This window comes from Ahaetulla prasina, chromosome 2 (genome assembly GCF_028640845.1).
Source record: "Ahaetulla prasina isolate Xishuangbanna chromosome 2, ASM2864084v1, whole genome shotgun sequence".
NCBI lineage: Eukaryota > Metazoa > Chordata > Lepidosauria > Squamata > Colubridae > Ahaetulla > Ahaetulla prasina.
In genome coordinates, this window is record NC_080540.1 from 144,492,275 (window position 1) to 144,506,831 (window position 14,557).

The window sequence follows — 14,557 nt, forward strand, 5'->3', positions numbered from 1 at the left end:
AGATCTACATCAGGGGTGTCCAACCTTGGCAACTTTAAGACCTGTGGACTTCAACTCCCAGAATTCCTCAGCCAGCCATGTTGGCTGAGGAATTATGGGAGTTGAAGTCCACAAGTCTTAAAGGTGCCAAGGTTGGAGACCCCAGGTCTAGATAGAATAGAAAAAGGGACCATCAATAAAAGTCACTCTAGCTGTCAACACCATTTTTTAAGCATAACCCCATCTCTATCTACCCTGAAATAAGATCTTCTTGTGAACAGTTGGACTTTGTCCTATTTAAGCAGGCAGAGGCTGCCTTCATGAATGCTAAGCCTACTTAACTAGGACAAAGCCCAACTGCCCACGAGAAGATCTCTGTTCATTTCTCACATTTACCATATGATAAACTGCTCTGCAATTTTGTTTTAGAAGTAAAAAGGCTATAACTCTATTGCACTTTGCAAAACTGACACTCTGCACCAGGAGTGTCAAACTCGATTTCATTGAGGGCTGCATCATCACTGTGTTTGTCTTTGGGGGGCTGGGGGGGGTATGGCCAGCTTGTCACTCGTGTCCAGGGGGGTGCCTGTGGTGGTCCGAGCGCTCTGCCAGCAAAAATGAGGTCCCGAGTTCCGTTTTCAGTTGTGATGGCCTCCTGCAACCCTCTGCCAGTGAAAATGGAGCTTGGGGGGGGCCGCCCACAGCCCTCACGAGCTCAGTTTTCAGCTGCGACAGCCTCCTGCAACCCTCTGTGGCCCAACCAAGCTCCGTTTTTGCTGGCCAGTCCTTCGGTGCTTCCAGGGCGGCCCTGTGGGCCAGATCTAGCAACCCCAAAGGCTGGATCTGGGCCCCATGCCTTGAGTTTGACAATCTTACTCAACATTATGGCACTGATACTCTGACCAGCCAGTGTTCAAAAATTGTCCAAAAAGCTATCAAGCTACCTCCCCTCAGCCTATCCCTTAATAATACCCCTTCACTACAGGTAGTCCTCAACTTACGACAGCAATTAAGCCCAAAATTTCTGTTGATAAGCAAGACAGTTTTTAAATGAGTTTTGGCCCATTTTACAACTTTTTCTTGCCATAGTTGTTAAGTGAATCACTACAGTTAAGTAATTTAGCTTCCTCCATTGACTTTGTCAGGTCAAAAAACCTGATCACATCACCTCAAGACACTGCAACTGTCATAAATATGAAGTAATTGCCAATTAGTTCAAATTCAGATAACGTGACCATGGGGATACTGCAAGGTAAGCGTGAAAATGACCATAAGTCTTTTTTTTTCAGTGCCATTGTAACTTTAAACAGTCCCTAATGAATGTTTGTAAATCGAGGATTACCTGTATATAACATTTCCATTTTGGTCAGGGTCCCCAGCCACGCCCCACCAAATAGCAATAGCACTTAGACTTATATAGTGCTTCACAGTGCTTTGCAGTCCTCTCTAAGTGGTTTACATCTCCAGTCTCTCTCCCCTCCCCAAACATTTTAGGGGTCCTCATTTTACCCACCTCAGAAGGATGGAAGGCTGAGTCAACCCTGAGCCTGGTGAGATTTGAACTGCCAAATTGCAGGCAGCCGGCAGTCAGCAGAAATAGCCTGCAGTACTGCACTCTAACCACTGCGCTACCTTGGCTCAATATATACTCAACAACTTTCCCACTAAAACATTGAATTTTATTATTCTTACTTCTTCTTCATGAAAAAGGAAGCAGAAAGGAGACAATACGCAGGAAAGATACTTAAAATGAATGGAAAAAATGGATTGACTATATCCAAAATAGATATCAGACTAAGAGATATCAGACTGCCTTTGAATGATTAAGATGTATGATTTCTGATTGCTATGGGGGAGGTTAGGATTTGATGAGAATTGCAGGAGTATAATTGCGTTAGGAGGGAAAATTTTTAGCATATGCTTGTTTTATTTTTAAACTATACCTTGTGTTTGTTCCGGGAAGTCGGCGGGGGGGAGGGGGTTTTTGAAGGGAGGGGGGAGGGGGGTAGAGGGGGGAGGGGAAAAAAGCTTTTTTGTAAAAACTTTTTCAATAAAAAGAAAAAAGAAAAAGGAAGCAGAAAGGTTTGAAATGGGGCAAATGAGCATCACCATTAAAGAGATGAATTGACTTTCCTGAAATTTTATCAGGGCCACAAACTCACAGTGTGACCTTAAAGACACAGGACTCCCTTCTGCCTCCAATTTATAATAAAATTCATTGTAAACCTGCAGTACATTACAGGAACTCTAGACAGACTAATGCAATGTGTTTGGGAAATCTGATGAATACTAGGAATTAGTGCAGTGGTGAAATCGGCTTACCTTCCCCACTGGTTCGGAAGTATACGCACTGTATACACGCACGGACTCTCTGTGCATGCGCAAACCCTTCTGCACATGCACAGAGGGTAAAAAACAGGTTTCTTCCTGGTTAAAGCCAGGAAGTAACAATGACCGGGCAGGTGGGCGGAGCCTCGTGCTATCATCGCTACTGGTTCTCCAAACCACCCTCCGCCATCACTACCGGGAACCGATCCAAGCCGGTAGCATTTCACCCCTGAATTAGTAGTAAGCCAACCCACAATATTTTAGGGTTATTGTCTGTGCCCTGTCATCTTGATAGAAAGGCTATGGCTTCAAAACCAGCCAATGAGCATCTGATTTCGGAGGAGAAAGCAGAGGGCCTCCAAAGGCAGGGAGGTCTAATGGGAAAGCAGGAGTCTGATTTGAAGAGCAAATCAATCTTTCCTCATCGATCTATAATCTTAAGGAGGAATGCACAAAAGTTTCTTTTTTATGTGTGGTGAGCACACTAAAAGATATTCCTTGTTTCTTTTTTTTTTTTTAATTCTGGGTCAACCTGGCAGCTCAATTTTGGATAGCAACAGGATACAGGTAGTCCTTGACTTATGACCACAATTGAGCCCAAAATTTCCATTGCTAAGCAAGATAATTGAGTTTTGCCCCATTTTATGACTTTTCTTTAAACTGTTAAGCAAATCAACATGGTTGTTAAGTTAATAACACGGTTGTTAAGTGAGCCTAGCTTCCTCATTGACTTTGCTGGTCAGAAGGTTGCAAAAGGTGATCACATGACCCCACGACACGGCAACTGTTATAAACATGAGCCAGTAGCCAGCTGTCTGAATTTTGATCACATGACCATGGGGGGGATGCGATGGTCATAAGTGTGAAAAATGGTCATAGGTTTTTCAGTGTTATTGTAACTTTGAGCAGTCACTAAACCAATGGTTGTAAATTGAGAATTACCTGCATTGTCACACTAGTAGTTTGAGTAATTTATTTATTTGTCAAATTCATATGACCACCCATCTCACCCAAAGTGACTCTGGCTATGAGATACCATAAAACCATAGAAATAGATCAACGTCATGAAACCAACTTGGCAATCCCATGAAAACGATAAAGTTGAATAAAACAAGACCACAAGGGGGGAGAAGGGGACACAGTGGCTTAGTTGGTAAGACACTGAGCTTGTCGATCGAAAGGTCAGAAGTTCAGCGGTTCAAATCCCTAATGCTGCCGTGTAATGGCGTGAGCTCCCGTTACTTGTCCCAGCTTCTGCCAACCTAGCAATTCGAAAGAGCGCAAAAAATGCAAGTAGAAAAATAGGGACCACCTTTGGTGGGAAGATAACAGCGTTCCATGCGCCTTTGGTGTTGAGTCATGCTGGCCACATGACCACGGAGACGTCTTCGGACAGCGCTGGCTCTTCAGCTTTGAAACAGAGATGAACACCGCCCCCTAGAGTTGGGAACGACTAGCAGATATGTGCGAGGGCAACCTTTACCTTTACCTTTTACAAGGGGGGAGATGTTTACATACAGGGTAACCAGCACTGGATGAACACCCTTCACACAGAAGACTTTAAAGCGGAGAGCAAGATGGCAACACCAAGTACAAAAATGTGCAGAATTGGGAGGACCGCTTAGAGACGGAAGGTCTAAGGAGATCTTCCTCACTGACAGCAACACCTTTAACTCTTCAGTTCTTAAAAGCCTGGAATCCAAGCTGAGGTTTACCAGATGTTCCTTATTTGAAGCAGTCACCCCTTGTTCCAGATGCCTGTTCCATAAAATACTGAAAAAGGAATGAAAGGGCACCCCCACCCCCACCCCATCCCGGCTGTCAAATGTACACCACTTCCAGAACATTCCACGGCACAGATCTCACAGGGGCCAGACCACATCCCTCATCCGGAAGAAACTCAGCTTGGTAACTCTTTTTTCACTGGCGAGATAATTGCTCGTTGCAACACACGTTGTTCCATGTTCAGAATCACTTGTTCTAATCAAGAGTTGCCGTTAAGGAGCTCGGAAGGCGGGATGGGTGGAAAAGAAATTCACTTCTGCAAAGCCAAGGCATAAGAAGGGTGTCCTTTTTAAAATTATTTATTAAAAAACATCCCCTCAAGCCACTTGCAGAGAGTGGCAGAACAGCCTGGCATCTTTAACGAAAAACATCATTTCACCCTCTAATATTCTACTCCAGTGATTGCGAACCTTTTTGTCACCCAATGCCCAAACCAGAACGTCTGTGCACGTAACATGCACACGCCAGAGCACCATAAACCCGAAAACCAGCCGGCCGGTGGGTGGGCATGTGCCCGGCAGAAACCAGAAGAGCAGCTGGAAACAGTGTGCGTGCCCACAGAGAGGGCTCTGCATGCCACCTCTGGCATGTATGCCACAGGTTCGCCCTCATGGTTCTAGTCCCTCTAGTTCGTGCATCCCAATTGCCCACTTTCCCCCTTCTTAGGTAGCCTTTGCTCACTGTTGACACAAGCTACATGTCTCTTCTCTCCTGTCTGTTGCATTCCTCCATTTCACTGGGGTCCACCGACCTTTGTAAAGAAGAGGGTGGGGGTGGACAGGGTGGAACACACAGAGGGGCAGCCCACCTCTTCAAAGGAGTATTGGCCAAGAGTAGGGGTGGAGTTTCTCTAGCTCAAGCTGACCTTTGCAAGGAGACAGCACTGCCAGAGAAGGAACTATTTCTGCACATCTGGGACTGCTGCACTCATTCCCAAAATGCACTAATATTTTTTTTTAGTGGGAAGCTCAAGATATCCAAAAGAAGAGGGAGGGAGGGAGGGAGGGAGGGAGGGAGGAAGGAAGGAAGGAAGGAAGGAAGGAAGGACAGATGGAAGGAAGGAAGGAAGGAAGGAAGGACAGATGGAAGAAAGAAGGACACAAGGAAGGAAGGAAGGAAGGAAGGAAGGAAGGAAGGAAGGAAGGAAGGAAGGAACTAAGCATGACATATGGAGAAGAGTCTGATTTTATTTTATTTTTTGTTTCTTAACAGGATTTTTTTTTTTACTGGAAGGGTGGGAAGGAATGGCAATTCTACCCCTATAAACAAAGCCAATTCTCCTGAAAGGGCATCTCTGCTTCTGAAATGTCAACTTTCAGTACACCGTTAATGGTGTTATTTTTTTCATTATTGTTATTTTTTAGGGAAAGGGGGCAATTGAAGCCTTTTTACCTTTTATTGCTCTCCTTGGAACTGTTTCATGTCTTGTTTTAACACAACCCAGGCCCATCAGAGCTTGTTGTTGTAAAGTATCTGGTTTCAAGATGCTCACCATCTGTACAGAACCAGCCGGGCTCTTTGGGGGGGTGGGATCCTATAGGCCTTTTCTTTTCAAGCACATGCAATGTGAAACATGCCAGCGCAGCAACCACTGGAAGTTATGTTTACAACGCATCCCTATGGGAGGGTTAAGAAGAGCCTCTTCAGTAGTGTAAGCAGTCACTTTGGAGAGTTCATCATTTTCAACAAGAAAGAGCTTCGAAACTATTGCTTTGAAGTTCAATAGGAATGGTAAGCACCATCGAAGTTTTATAAATCCCTGGGAAACTTAGTTTACAACTTTTTTTTCCAGCATTTCAACGAAATGGATGGAGAAGTCTTCACACAGAATTAAAAAATTAAAACGGGGGGGAGGGGAAATCCAAGATTTGCAAACCTTACAAACCTAACATACAATGAGCAAACCAATTAAAGGTAGTTACTTTGAAAAATAGGGGAAAAAAGATTTTGACCGCACTAACACCTTAATTGCAACCAAATCTCATCAAGCTATCTTGTAACTCCTCTGTGTAGGGATCTCCATCCTATTTTTCTTCAAGGCCACCAAAAGCTCCCATCACTTTAAGACTGAATGGTGGGAAATATTTTCAAGGAGCAGGTAGTAGCTTCTCTTCATCATCAAAGAGGACATTAGCAGAATAACAAAATTGGAAGGGACCTTGGAGGTCTTCTAGTCCAGGGGTCTCCAACCTTGGTCCCTTTAAGACTTGTGGACTTCAACTCCCAGACTCTCAGAACTCTGGGAGTTGAAGTCCACAAGTCTTAAAGGGACCAAGGTTGGAGACCCCTGGACTAGAAGACCTCCAAGGTTGAAGTACACAAGTCTTAAAGGGACCAAGGTTGGAGACCCCTGTTCTAGTCCAACTTCATGTTTTTGTTTTTTTTTGTTTTTTTTAATTTATATCCCGCCCTTCTCCGAAGACTCAGGGCGGCTTACATTATGTAAGGCAATAGTCTCATCCATTTGTATATTATATACAAAGTCAGCTTGTATTGCCTCCCCAACAATCTGGGTCCTCATTTTACCTACCTTATAAAGGATGGAAGGCTGAGTCAACCTTGGGCCTGGTGGGACTCGAACCTGCAGTAATTGTAATTGCAGGCAGCTGCATTAGCCTGTTAAGCCACAAGAGGCCCAAGCAGAAAACCCTGTCCCATTCCAGACAAGTAGTTATCCAGTATTTTTCTTAAAAGCCTCCACTGATGGAGCACCCACAACTTCTGAAGGGAAGCCTTTCCACTGGGCAATTGTTCTATTAGGAAATTTCTCTTAGTTCTAGGTTGCTTCTCTCCTTGATCAGTTCCCATCCATTGTTTCTTGTCCTGCCTTTTGGTGCTTTGGAGAATAGGTTGACTCCCCTCTTCTTTGTGGCAGCCCCTCAAATATTGGAATACTGCTGTTGAGTTTCTCCCCTAGTCCTTTTTTTCATTAAACTAGACATACCCAATTCCTGCAACCATTCTTCATGTTTTAGCCTCTAGCCCCCAATCATCTTTGTTACTCTTTTATGCACTCTTTCTAGATAGAGTACATGAAAGAGATAGAGCAGGCAACATGGAACATAAACTATTACTTAAGATGACCTTCCATGTACTAAGTTACAAACGGATGTGAACTGCAGAGGAAACTTAAGGGGTGAATCCCTTTCGCAGTATTTACAGTGACCCTTAATAAAAACTCCTTTTTCCTTCTCCATTTTTTTCTTTCAATTTTGCCTTCCTGCTTTATACAAAGCGTCAAACTATCATTTTCAGCCCAAGCAAGAGGGTGCTGAAAAATTGTAGCCAATTTTCAATTCACAGCGATATAGAGATTGGGGGTGGAGAAAGCAAAATGGCGTCTAATTGACGACACACACATTTTCATGTGGTAAACTTGAAAACCCAAACTTATGGCATGCTTTGTCAAGAAACTGTTAAATCAGGCTGTGAAAATTGGTGTGTCCTTCTAGGTAAGGGGTCTTCAACCTTGGTCCCTTTAAGACTTGTGGACTTCAACTCCCAGAGTTCCTCAGCCAGCTTTGCTTTGCTTTGCTCTGCTTTGCTTTGCTTTGCTGGCTGAGGGACTCTGGGAGTTGAAGTCCACAAGTCTTAAAGGGACCAAGGTTGGAGACCCCTGTTCTAGGTAGAGGCATGTATGATTATTTAACGCTGGCAGTGCAGTACTTATAACTTTATAGGAGACTAATGTAGAACTTGCCTCCTCTTCTCCAAAAAAAAAAAAAAAAACCTGATGAGAAAAAGGCATGGTTGCACATGCAAGGCCTTGTCGTGATGTCATTTAACTGTGGATACAAGTTAGCTTCAGTTAAGAATTATTTCTCATACAATAAGTGCCAACCAGCAGCTCTTTTGATCACTGAATCCAGCTCATCCAGCAGTAAAGCTAGTTTCACTCAGAACTTGTCTTATTGTCTATACTGTAGGAAGGCTGATCTAGGCCCAAGCACTGGCATATTGCACATTTAGAATACAACATAGACAATTATTTTTAGGTTCATTGTATGGGGCTTAAAGTAACAAATCTCCAAGTAACTATCGCAAGTCCACATGCCAGAGAGCAGCATCTTGCATGTGTGAATAGTCCTTTGGACCAACCTTGAAATAGCTTTCTTGCCTCAAAAGTCATTCAGCATATATAGATACATTTAACACACAAATCAGATGAGTGTTGTGTGTTAATTATGCATTACAGTTGTAGGTTAATTGGAAGGGGGGGAAAATATACACCAAATCTCCATAACTATCTGTTAAACTGATGCATTAGCAGAAGGTAGATTAGATATGTATAGTAGCAGTTCTTTTACCAAGTGGGGACAAAACCCAGAATTTTTAGCATTGGTTAAAGCAGAAGACCAATAGCATTTGATGACCTCTAGACCAAAAGAAGTTTGAGCTTGCTTCCTAGGGCAATATCAAGAGCCCTGGACTGAAAGAGCCCAGTCTAGAAACTGCTTTTGGATCTGACACTTCCAACAAAAGTACTCAACAATTCTTACAGAGCCATAGGTACATAATCATAAGTAAGTCCTATTTCAATTTCATAGCAGAAAAATTTTGTTTGAGAATGGATCAGCTGATGTGCCCAAGATCACACACTAAACCTGGGGTCATGACAATCCTAGAACTCAAGTTCAAATCCTACTCTCTACTTAGTTAGACCCCAAACCTTATTCCATGCCTTTTTGAAGATTATCAAGCAGTTTGCTTAATGTAAAAGCTGTAAAGAAGTTCCCTATAAAATACCATCAACATATTCATGATAAGATGCAATCAACCATGGGGGAGGGGGTGAATCCTACTCTAGAACCACTAAACAATCAAATATTAAAACATTATTTCTGGAATTCCAGTAGCAGAAAATGCCCTTTATAGTCTTTATCTTAAGCTAAAAAAAATAAATATATCTAAGTGATCATTATCTCCAGGCTCAAGTTCATTGTCACAGCAGATATGAATTACTGCAAATCTGGCACCATAAGAAAAACTTATTGAGTCTTCAGACAGAAGAATAGAGCGCACATTCCCATCAAACAGATGAAACAAACATGTCATACATGGATGCCATCATGTACATAGCCAACAACTGTAAGCTGCTCCTTATACATCTGGAGCTGCTCCAGATTTATACTGCTGTGAGTGAAATCTGGATTGGAATCAGCTGCCTTGCCAGTCCTATCCCTAGGAAAGACTAAATAGTCCCTTTGCTAAAAGTCAAGAAAAAAAACCCCACAAGGGATGCAGTTCAAGATCCCTCCTCTTAGAGGCAGGCCATGGTCGGTACAAGCTGAAAAAAGAGGAGATGCCTGAAGTCCTTTGATGTCCATGAATCACAGAAACACTCACAAAATTCCTGTAAACCAGATGTCAAATACTTACCAGATTTAGAAACTCCCAAAGCAAGACAGAATACAGAGAGAGAGAGAGAGAGAATGTGTGTGCGCATGAGAGAGAGAGAGAGTGAGTAAGAGGGAGAGAGAAGGTCCTTCTTCTCTATCGTTTCATATGCAACCAATTCTGATTTATGAAGGCAAAAGGGGAGGGGGGATAAGAAGAAGAAAGATCATAGAAGAGCATGCTACTCTGCATGACGGAAAGAGAATATGATGAATATGATGATGCTGCCACTTGGGGTGATGAATTCTTGCCCCACTTTCAGCAGCCAATGCAACCAAAGGAAAGCACACATCATTCTCTTGGGGTTACCAAGACAATGTTCAAACGGGGGAAAAAAGCAATCTTCAGATGAAGACTACATGCCATTCATGTGGGGAAAGCTTCACAATACAAGCACAATCCTTCACACAGAAAACAACAACAGCAATCCTAGATTGAAATCCTGACTTCTCCCTTTCCAAGTAGAAAACTGTATTCTGCAAGAAGAGCTGCTATTAGTTGGAATAGACAAGTGGTGAACTCAAAGGACCAACACTTTAAGTTGGTATCAAGCAGCTTCCTTTGAACCTGGAGCGCACAGTTCATCTCTGACTTTTGCCCTTACTAATATCCTGTACCTGGAGCCATCCCTTTAGCTAAGCTTGTTTTGTTTGGCTTAAGAAATCATATTTATTTGGCTAATATTCATTTATCAAGCTACTACCTGATATTCCTTATGGAAGTACCTGTGTGGAGTCATCATCTATTTGAAGTCAACTTGGTTCAGTTTTACAGGTTATCTCAATAATAATATGGATTTTCTAGTTCCATCATCACATAATTGCTCTCCATTTTCTACATGTAATCCACATATTTCAACACCAGCTAGGGATGAAGTTGGCAAACTAGTATTTCATTACTCATTCACATGCCTAGATGGTGCTCTTCCCAGTTCCTCTTAATGTGGTTTAAAGTGGTAACAATTAATGCATGTCTCAAAGAACAAGAGCCCTTTGAAGTTCCTTTTTGATGTCTAAAAGAGGTTTAGAACTGGTGGGTCTTAAGAACCACAATGTACTCCCTTTTTTTGTATTAGGGGAAAAGGCAGCCCTCCCCTCCAGCGAGAAATAAATGCCAAAATTAGGAAGCTTCAAAAAATGAGAGAGACTCTTTGCCAGATTTGACTTAAACCAGGAACACAACATTCATTTACACACTCCTTTTGCAACACACTGTAACCACCTAACACCCTCCCATAATAAATGGAATCTATTGCTCTTACCTGAACCCATTTTCCACAGTTTCTGTAGCTCGGACACTGGCTGTAGCCCTCAAGGTCTTACTGGACAGTCCAAGTATGGAGGGCAAAAGTTTGTTTTTAAGGTCAGCACAGCTCCACTCCTCTTCTTCATTCAAGGTAGGGAGATACCCACAATCCACTTTCAAGCTGCCCAGTCCATTGCTGTTAATGTAAGCAGGGTTTTCTCCCCCACTCCTTACATATTCGAGGTATATATCAGAAGTCAAAAACATCTGGTAAGCATTTTCCTCCATCACAGTCTGAATCTCAGTCTGTGCCTGATCAAACATTACAGAATCGATCTGCTGCTTCTTGATATTATCCCGTATGTAGGTCTTGGTGGCAGGCTTGAGTTGCTTGGAGACAATGCTATTATTCTCAATGTACCTTTTGTAGATAGCTTTGGCGACTCTTAAAGTTTTGGCATCCTTAAGGTCCATCTGCCTGAAGCCATTGCAGGCAAACCAAAAGTCTAAAGTATCCACACATTTCTCCCTTTCCAGGAAGGTCCGAAAGAGATAAGCACCATCTTGATCTCCTAGCAAAGAATGCAAGGATTTGGTCCATCGGGCTAGAGGAGAATCTGGAGATGCACTGCCTTCTGGCTCCCCAAGACCATCTTCATTCCTCCTGGGTGTGGAAGAAACAGACATGGCCTTGAAGCTTTGGTTTTTTAGGGCAAAGAAACTGGCAGCCAGATGGCATGGTGTCTCTCCTTCTTCCCCTGGTACAGGGGGTCGTGGGGCATCTTCCCTGAAGCTGCTGCTGGGGTCTGGGAGGTGAGTCAGCAATGCCGCGCTGCTCATGGTTCCCGGGAGTTCCTTCTGGTAGAGCTCTCTCTCTCTCTCTGGGTTTTTTTTCTTTTCCCTTTTTAAGTTCCTCAGCAATCTGTGTGCCTCTCTCTCTCTCTCTCTTTTCTTTCTCAAGTCAGCAGGGGATCCTCAGAGTCTTCTCTCTTAAAGAAGAAAAAAAAAGAGGGGGGGGAAAGAAGTATTGATCTAATCAAAACCAGATCCAAGCAACATCAAAGACAAAAAGTAAACAGGCTTTTCAACTCTTCACATTAAAATAAAGAGGCAACCACAGCTATCTGCAGCACTAATCAAAAGTATCAAATACGCTTTTCAAAGAGGAAGACTGAACTCTGGGCACACTTTTAACTCTCCTAGGCAGAGAGCCGGGTGGGGTGAGGGGTTGGGAACAAAAACAAGAAAAGAACTCCCCCCCCCTTTATTGCACTGCCTCTACATGCACAAAGAAAAACATCGCGAAGGGTTTCCCTCCCTTTCCCCCCCCCCCGCTTCCTACTTATGATAACATCTGAGGAGTCCCAGGAATAATCTCGGATCCCCATGCCGTTCAACCCAGTTTGCAGCAAAAAAAAAAAAAAACATTCCTTCAGCTTTTGCTTCCCTCCCTTCTCTCTCTCTTTGCTAGATAACTCACGGCAAAAGAACAAAACGTGCTTTCCTCAGCATCTGGTTTCCATTTCACTCTCTCTTCTCTCTCTCCCCCCCCAACCTTTCAACTCCTGAAACGTTTAGATTAGGATCACTAGAAACCCTCCTAAGCAAGCACAATGCTGGATGCTCCTCTGAACTGTACCCTGAGAGGAAAAAGAAAGAAAAAAAAGGTTGAAAAGAAGCTGGAAAGACAAAGACAGATTTGCCCAGCCTCGCGTTGAAAACGGAAGACTTTCTTACCAGTTGCGCATTGCCTTTGAAAAGAGCCATGCTCGGTTCAAGTATACTGTTGACATGTAATCCAACCCCCAACCCCCCCCCATTGCTATCCCTACCTTTATCATGCATTGGTCCCCTTTCATGCGACAAAGCACCATTTTTAAAAAAACACAATTCAACTCTAAGGCAAGAGGGCTGTGCTCTCTACTCCTCAGGCAGCAAAGAATGGGCATCCAAAGTTCTTTACCAGCTCACCATAACTCCACCAGTCAATCCAGGGAAAAGGGGGAAAAAGAAGAAAAAAAAGCTGCTACTCCGTCAAACACGCAACGAGCTGCAAACTCCACTCCAGTAAATGAGCAGCCCAATGCCAGGCTTCCACCAACCTCTTCCACCCATAGCCTAGAGCGTATAAACACATAAAAAGTTCCCTGTATGGTTTCCTGCTCGCCTCAACTTTTCTTAAGAAAGTTCAAAAGCTGCTTCAAAGGGAGGAGGAGGAGGAGGATGTCCTGGAAGATACCTGAACAAGAGCAGACATTCCAGACCAGGCTGTTAGAATCCTCAAGCATTTCCCCACTTAGACAAGCACTCCATCAAAGAGGCGGTGGGCACGAAGGCGATTGTTTAAAACACAAATTAGATAGATTTTGAGGAGGAGGAGGAGGAGACGGCGGCAGTGTAGCCCATACCCCCAGAGAATCATCCCGCAGAGGGAGGGAAACATTAAAGAAAGAGAGAAAAATATCCAGAAATGGCGACTGATGGGAAGGGGGGGTGTAAGCAGATCTGCTGAGATATCTCAGGAACTGGGGAGGGGGGGAAGAGAGAGAGAGAGAGAGAGAGAGAGAGAGAGAGAGAAGAGGAAAGAGAGAGAGAGCTAGCGAGAGAGAAAGGAACGAGAGAACAGGAAAACCTTCCCCGGCCGCCTTCTCCAACTCCTGTGTAACAACTGACCCCAGAGTCAGCACGCTGCGCCTCTTTGGAGTTCATCGAGGGTGCTGACAGAAGTGGGAGGGGTGTACGCGAAGAGGTGCGGGAGGAGGGACTGGCAGCCAAGGCATCCTTCGCCTACCTACCAACCGAAGCCATCCCTGGGTCTCTACCTCCTTTCCAAGTCACAAAACATTGCTGGGAAAACAAAGGCAAAACTCCTCCCTACTTTACCGGGATGTTTATGGGGGGGAGGGGGGGAGGTCTGTGAAAAGACCCATTCCTTCCCCAGCAGATGCCTCCCCCTTAAATTCACTCTCTCTCTTTCACACACACACATACATACATACACACACAGCTCAGTGGCTGCTGTGGTTCGTACCAACCCAGCTCTCTTTTTCCTAGGTCTGCTTACTCATAAACGAACGCGCAAACAAGCTTCTCCGCACAACTTCAAAGCTCCAGCCAAGAAAACATCAAAGCAACCGGGGGGGGAGGGGCGAAGGAATTACACACATTCTTTCGCAACTTACCATTGATCCCGTAGTTGGTGGTGGGGCGCTTTTCTCCCGCCCCCTCCGTTAAATCGGGCGCCCGGCACTTCCTTCCAAATAGCGGGGGGGGCCCTCTTCCCTCCCCCCCCGGGACTCAAAATCTACCCCTCCCTCAGCCCTCCTCATAGGGAAAGGCGAAAAGTAATCCGCAACGCTGCGCTGATTCCTCCCGATCACCCACCTCCTCACAAGCTTCTCAACAGCATCTGAGAGAAAAAAAAGGGGGGGGGAGCGGGGAGGGCTCGGGGGGACTAGGACGTTGCCCAAAATATATCAGCGGAAAGAGAGCGAGAGTTGGCGGCGTGGGGGGGAGGAAGAGAATCTCTCCTTCTTCCTTCTTTTTTAACCCCAAAGAGCGCAGGGGGGGGGAATGTTTGAGAATCAAAAGACCTGACCCCTCCCCCACTTCTCCTGACCCCCACCCCACCCGCCCCCCTTCTTTCAACCCAGGTCCTGTTTCAAGCAGTCATTCCTTGCACCAAATGTCCTCCGGGCTATTTCAACAAACACTGAGCTGTGGGTTTAACTGTGCACATCAAAGTGAACAACCGAGAGAACGGTCCTGCAAGGGAGATAAGGCGTCTTTTCTGCAACACCTTCCTCCCTCCCCTCCCACACAC

The 14,557-nt window shown here is 44.4% G+C and overlaps 1 protein-coding gene across 8 annotated transcripts in view; it reads right to left on the reverse strand.

Moving 5' to 3' along the window:
- Nucleotides 1-14,267, reverse strand: part of AXIN2 (axin 2) — a 53,061-nt gene extending 38,794 nt beyond the window's left edge. Inside the window, exons 1-2 of one of the 8 annotated variants that reach the window (XM_058169487.1) lie at nucleotides 13,917-14,267; nucleotides 10,751-11,723 (exon numbers count right to left, since the gene is read on the reverse strand). In XM_058169487.1, coding sequence (XP_058025470.1) covers nucleotides 10,751-11,574 — 824 coding nt within the window. In that variant the 5' untranslated portion in view covers nucleotides 11,575-11,723; nucleotides 13,917-14,267. Of the gene's footprint in view, nucleotides 1-10,750; nucleotides 11,724-12,076; nucleotides 12,101-12,471; nucleotides 12,492-12,566; nucleotides 13,291-13,407; nucleotides 13,545-13,916 lie in introns of those variants that run through there. The other 7 variants (XM_058169489.1, XM_058169492.1, XM_058169486.1 and 4 more) reach the window with 7 other exon arrangements.
- Nucleotides 14,268-14,557: the final 290 nt, after the last annotated feature.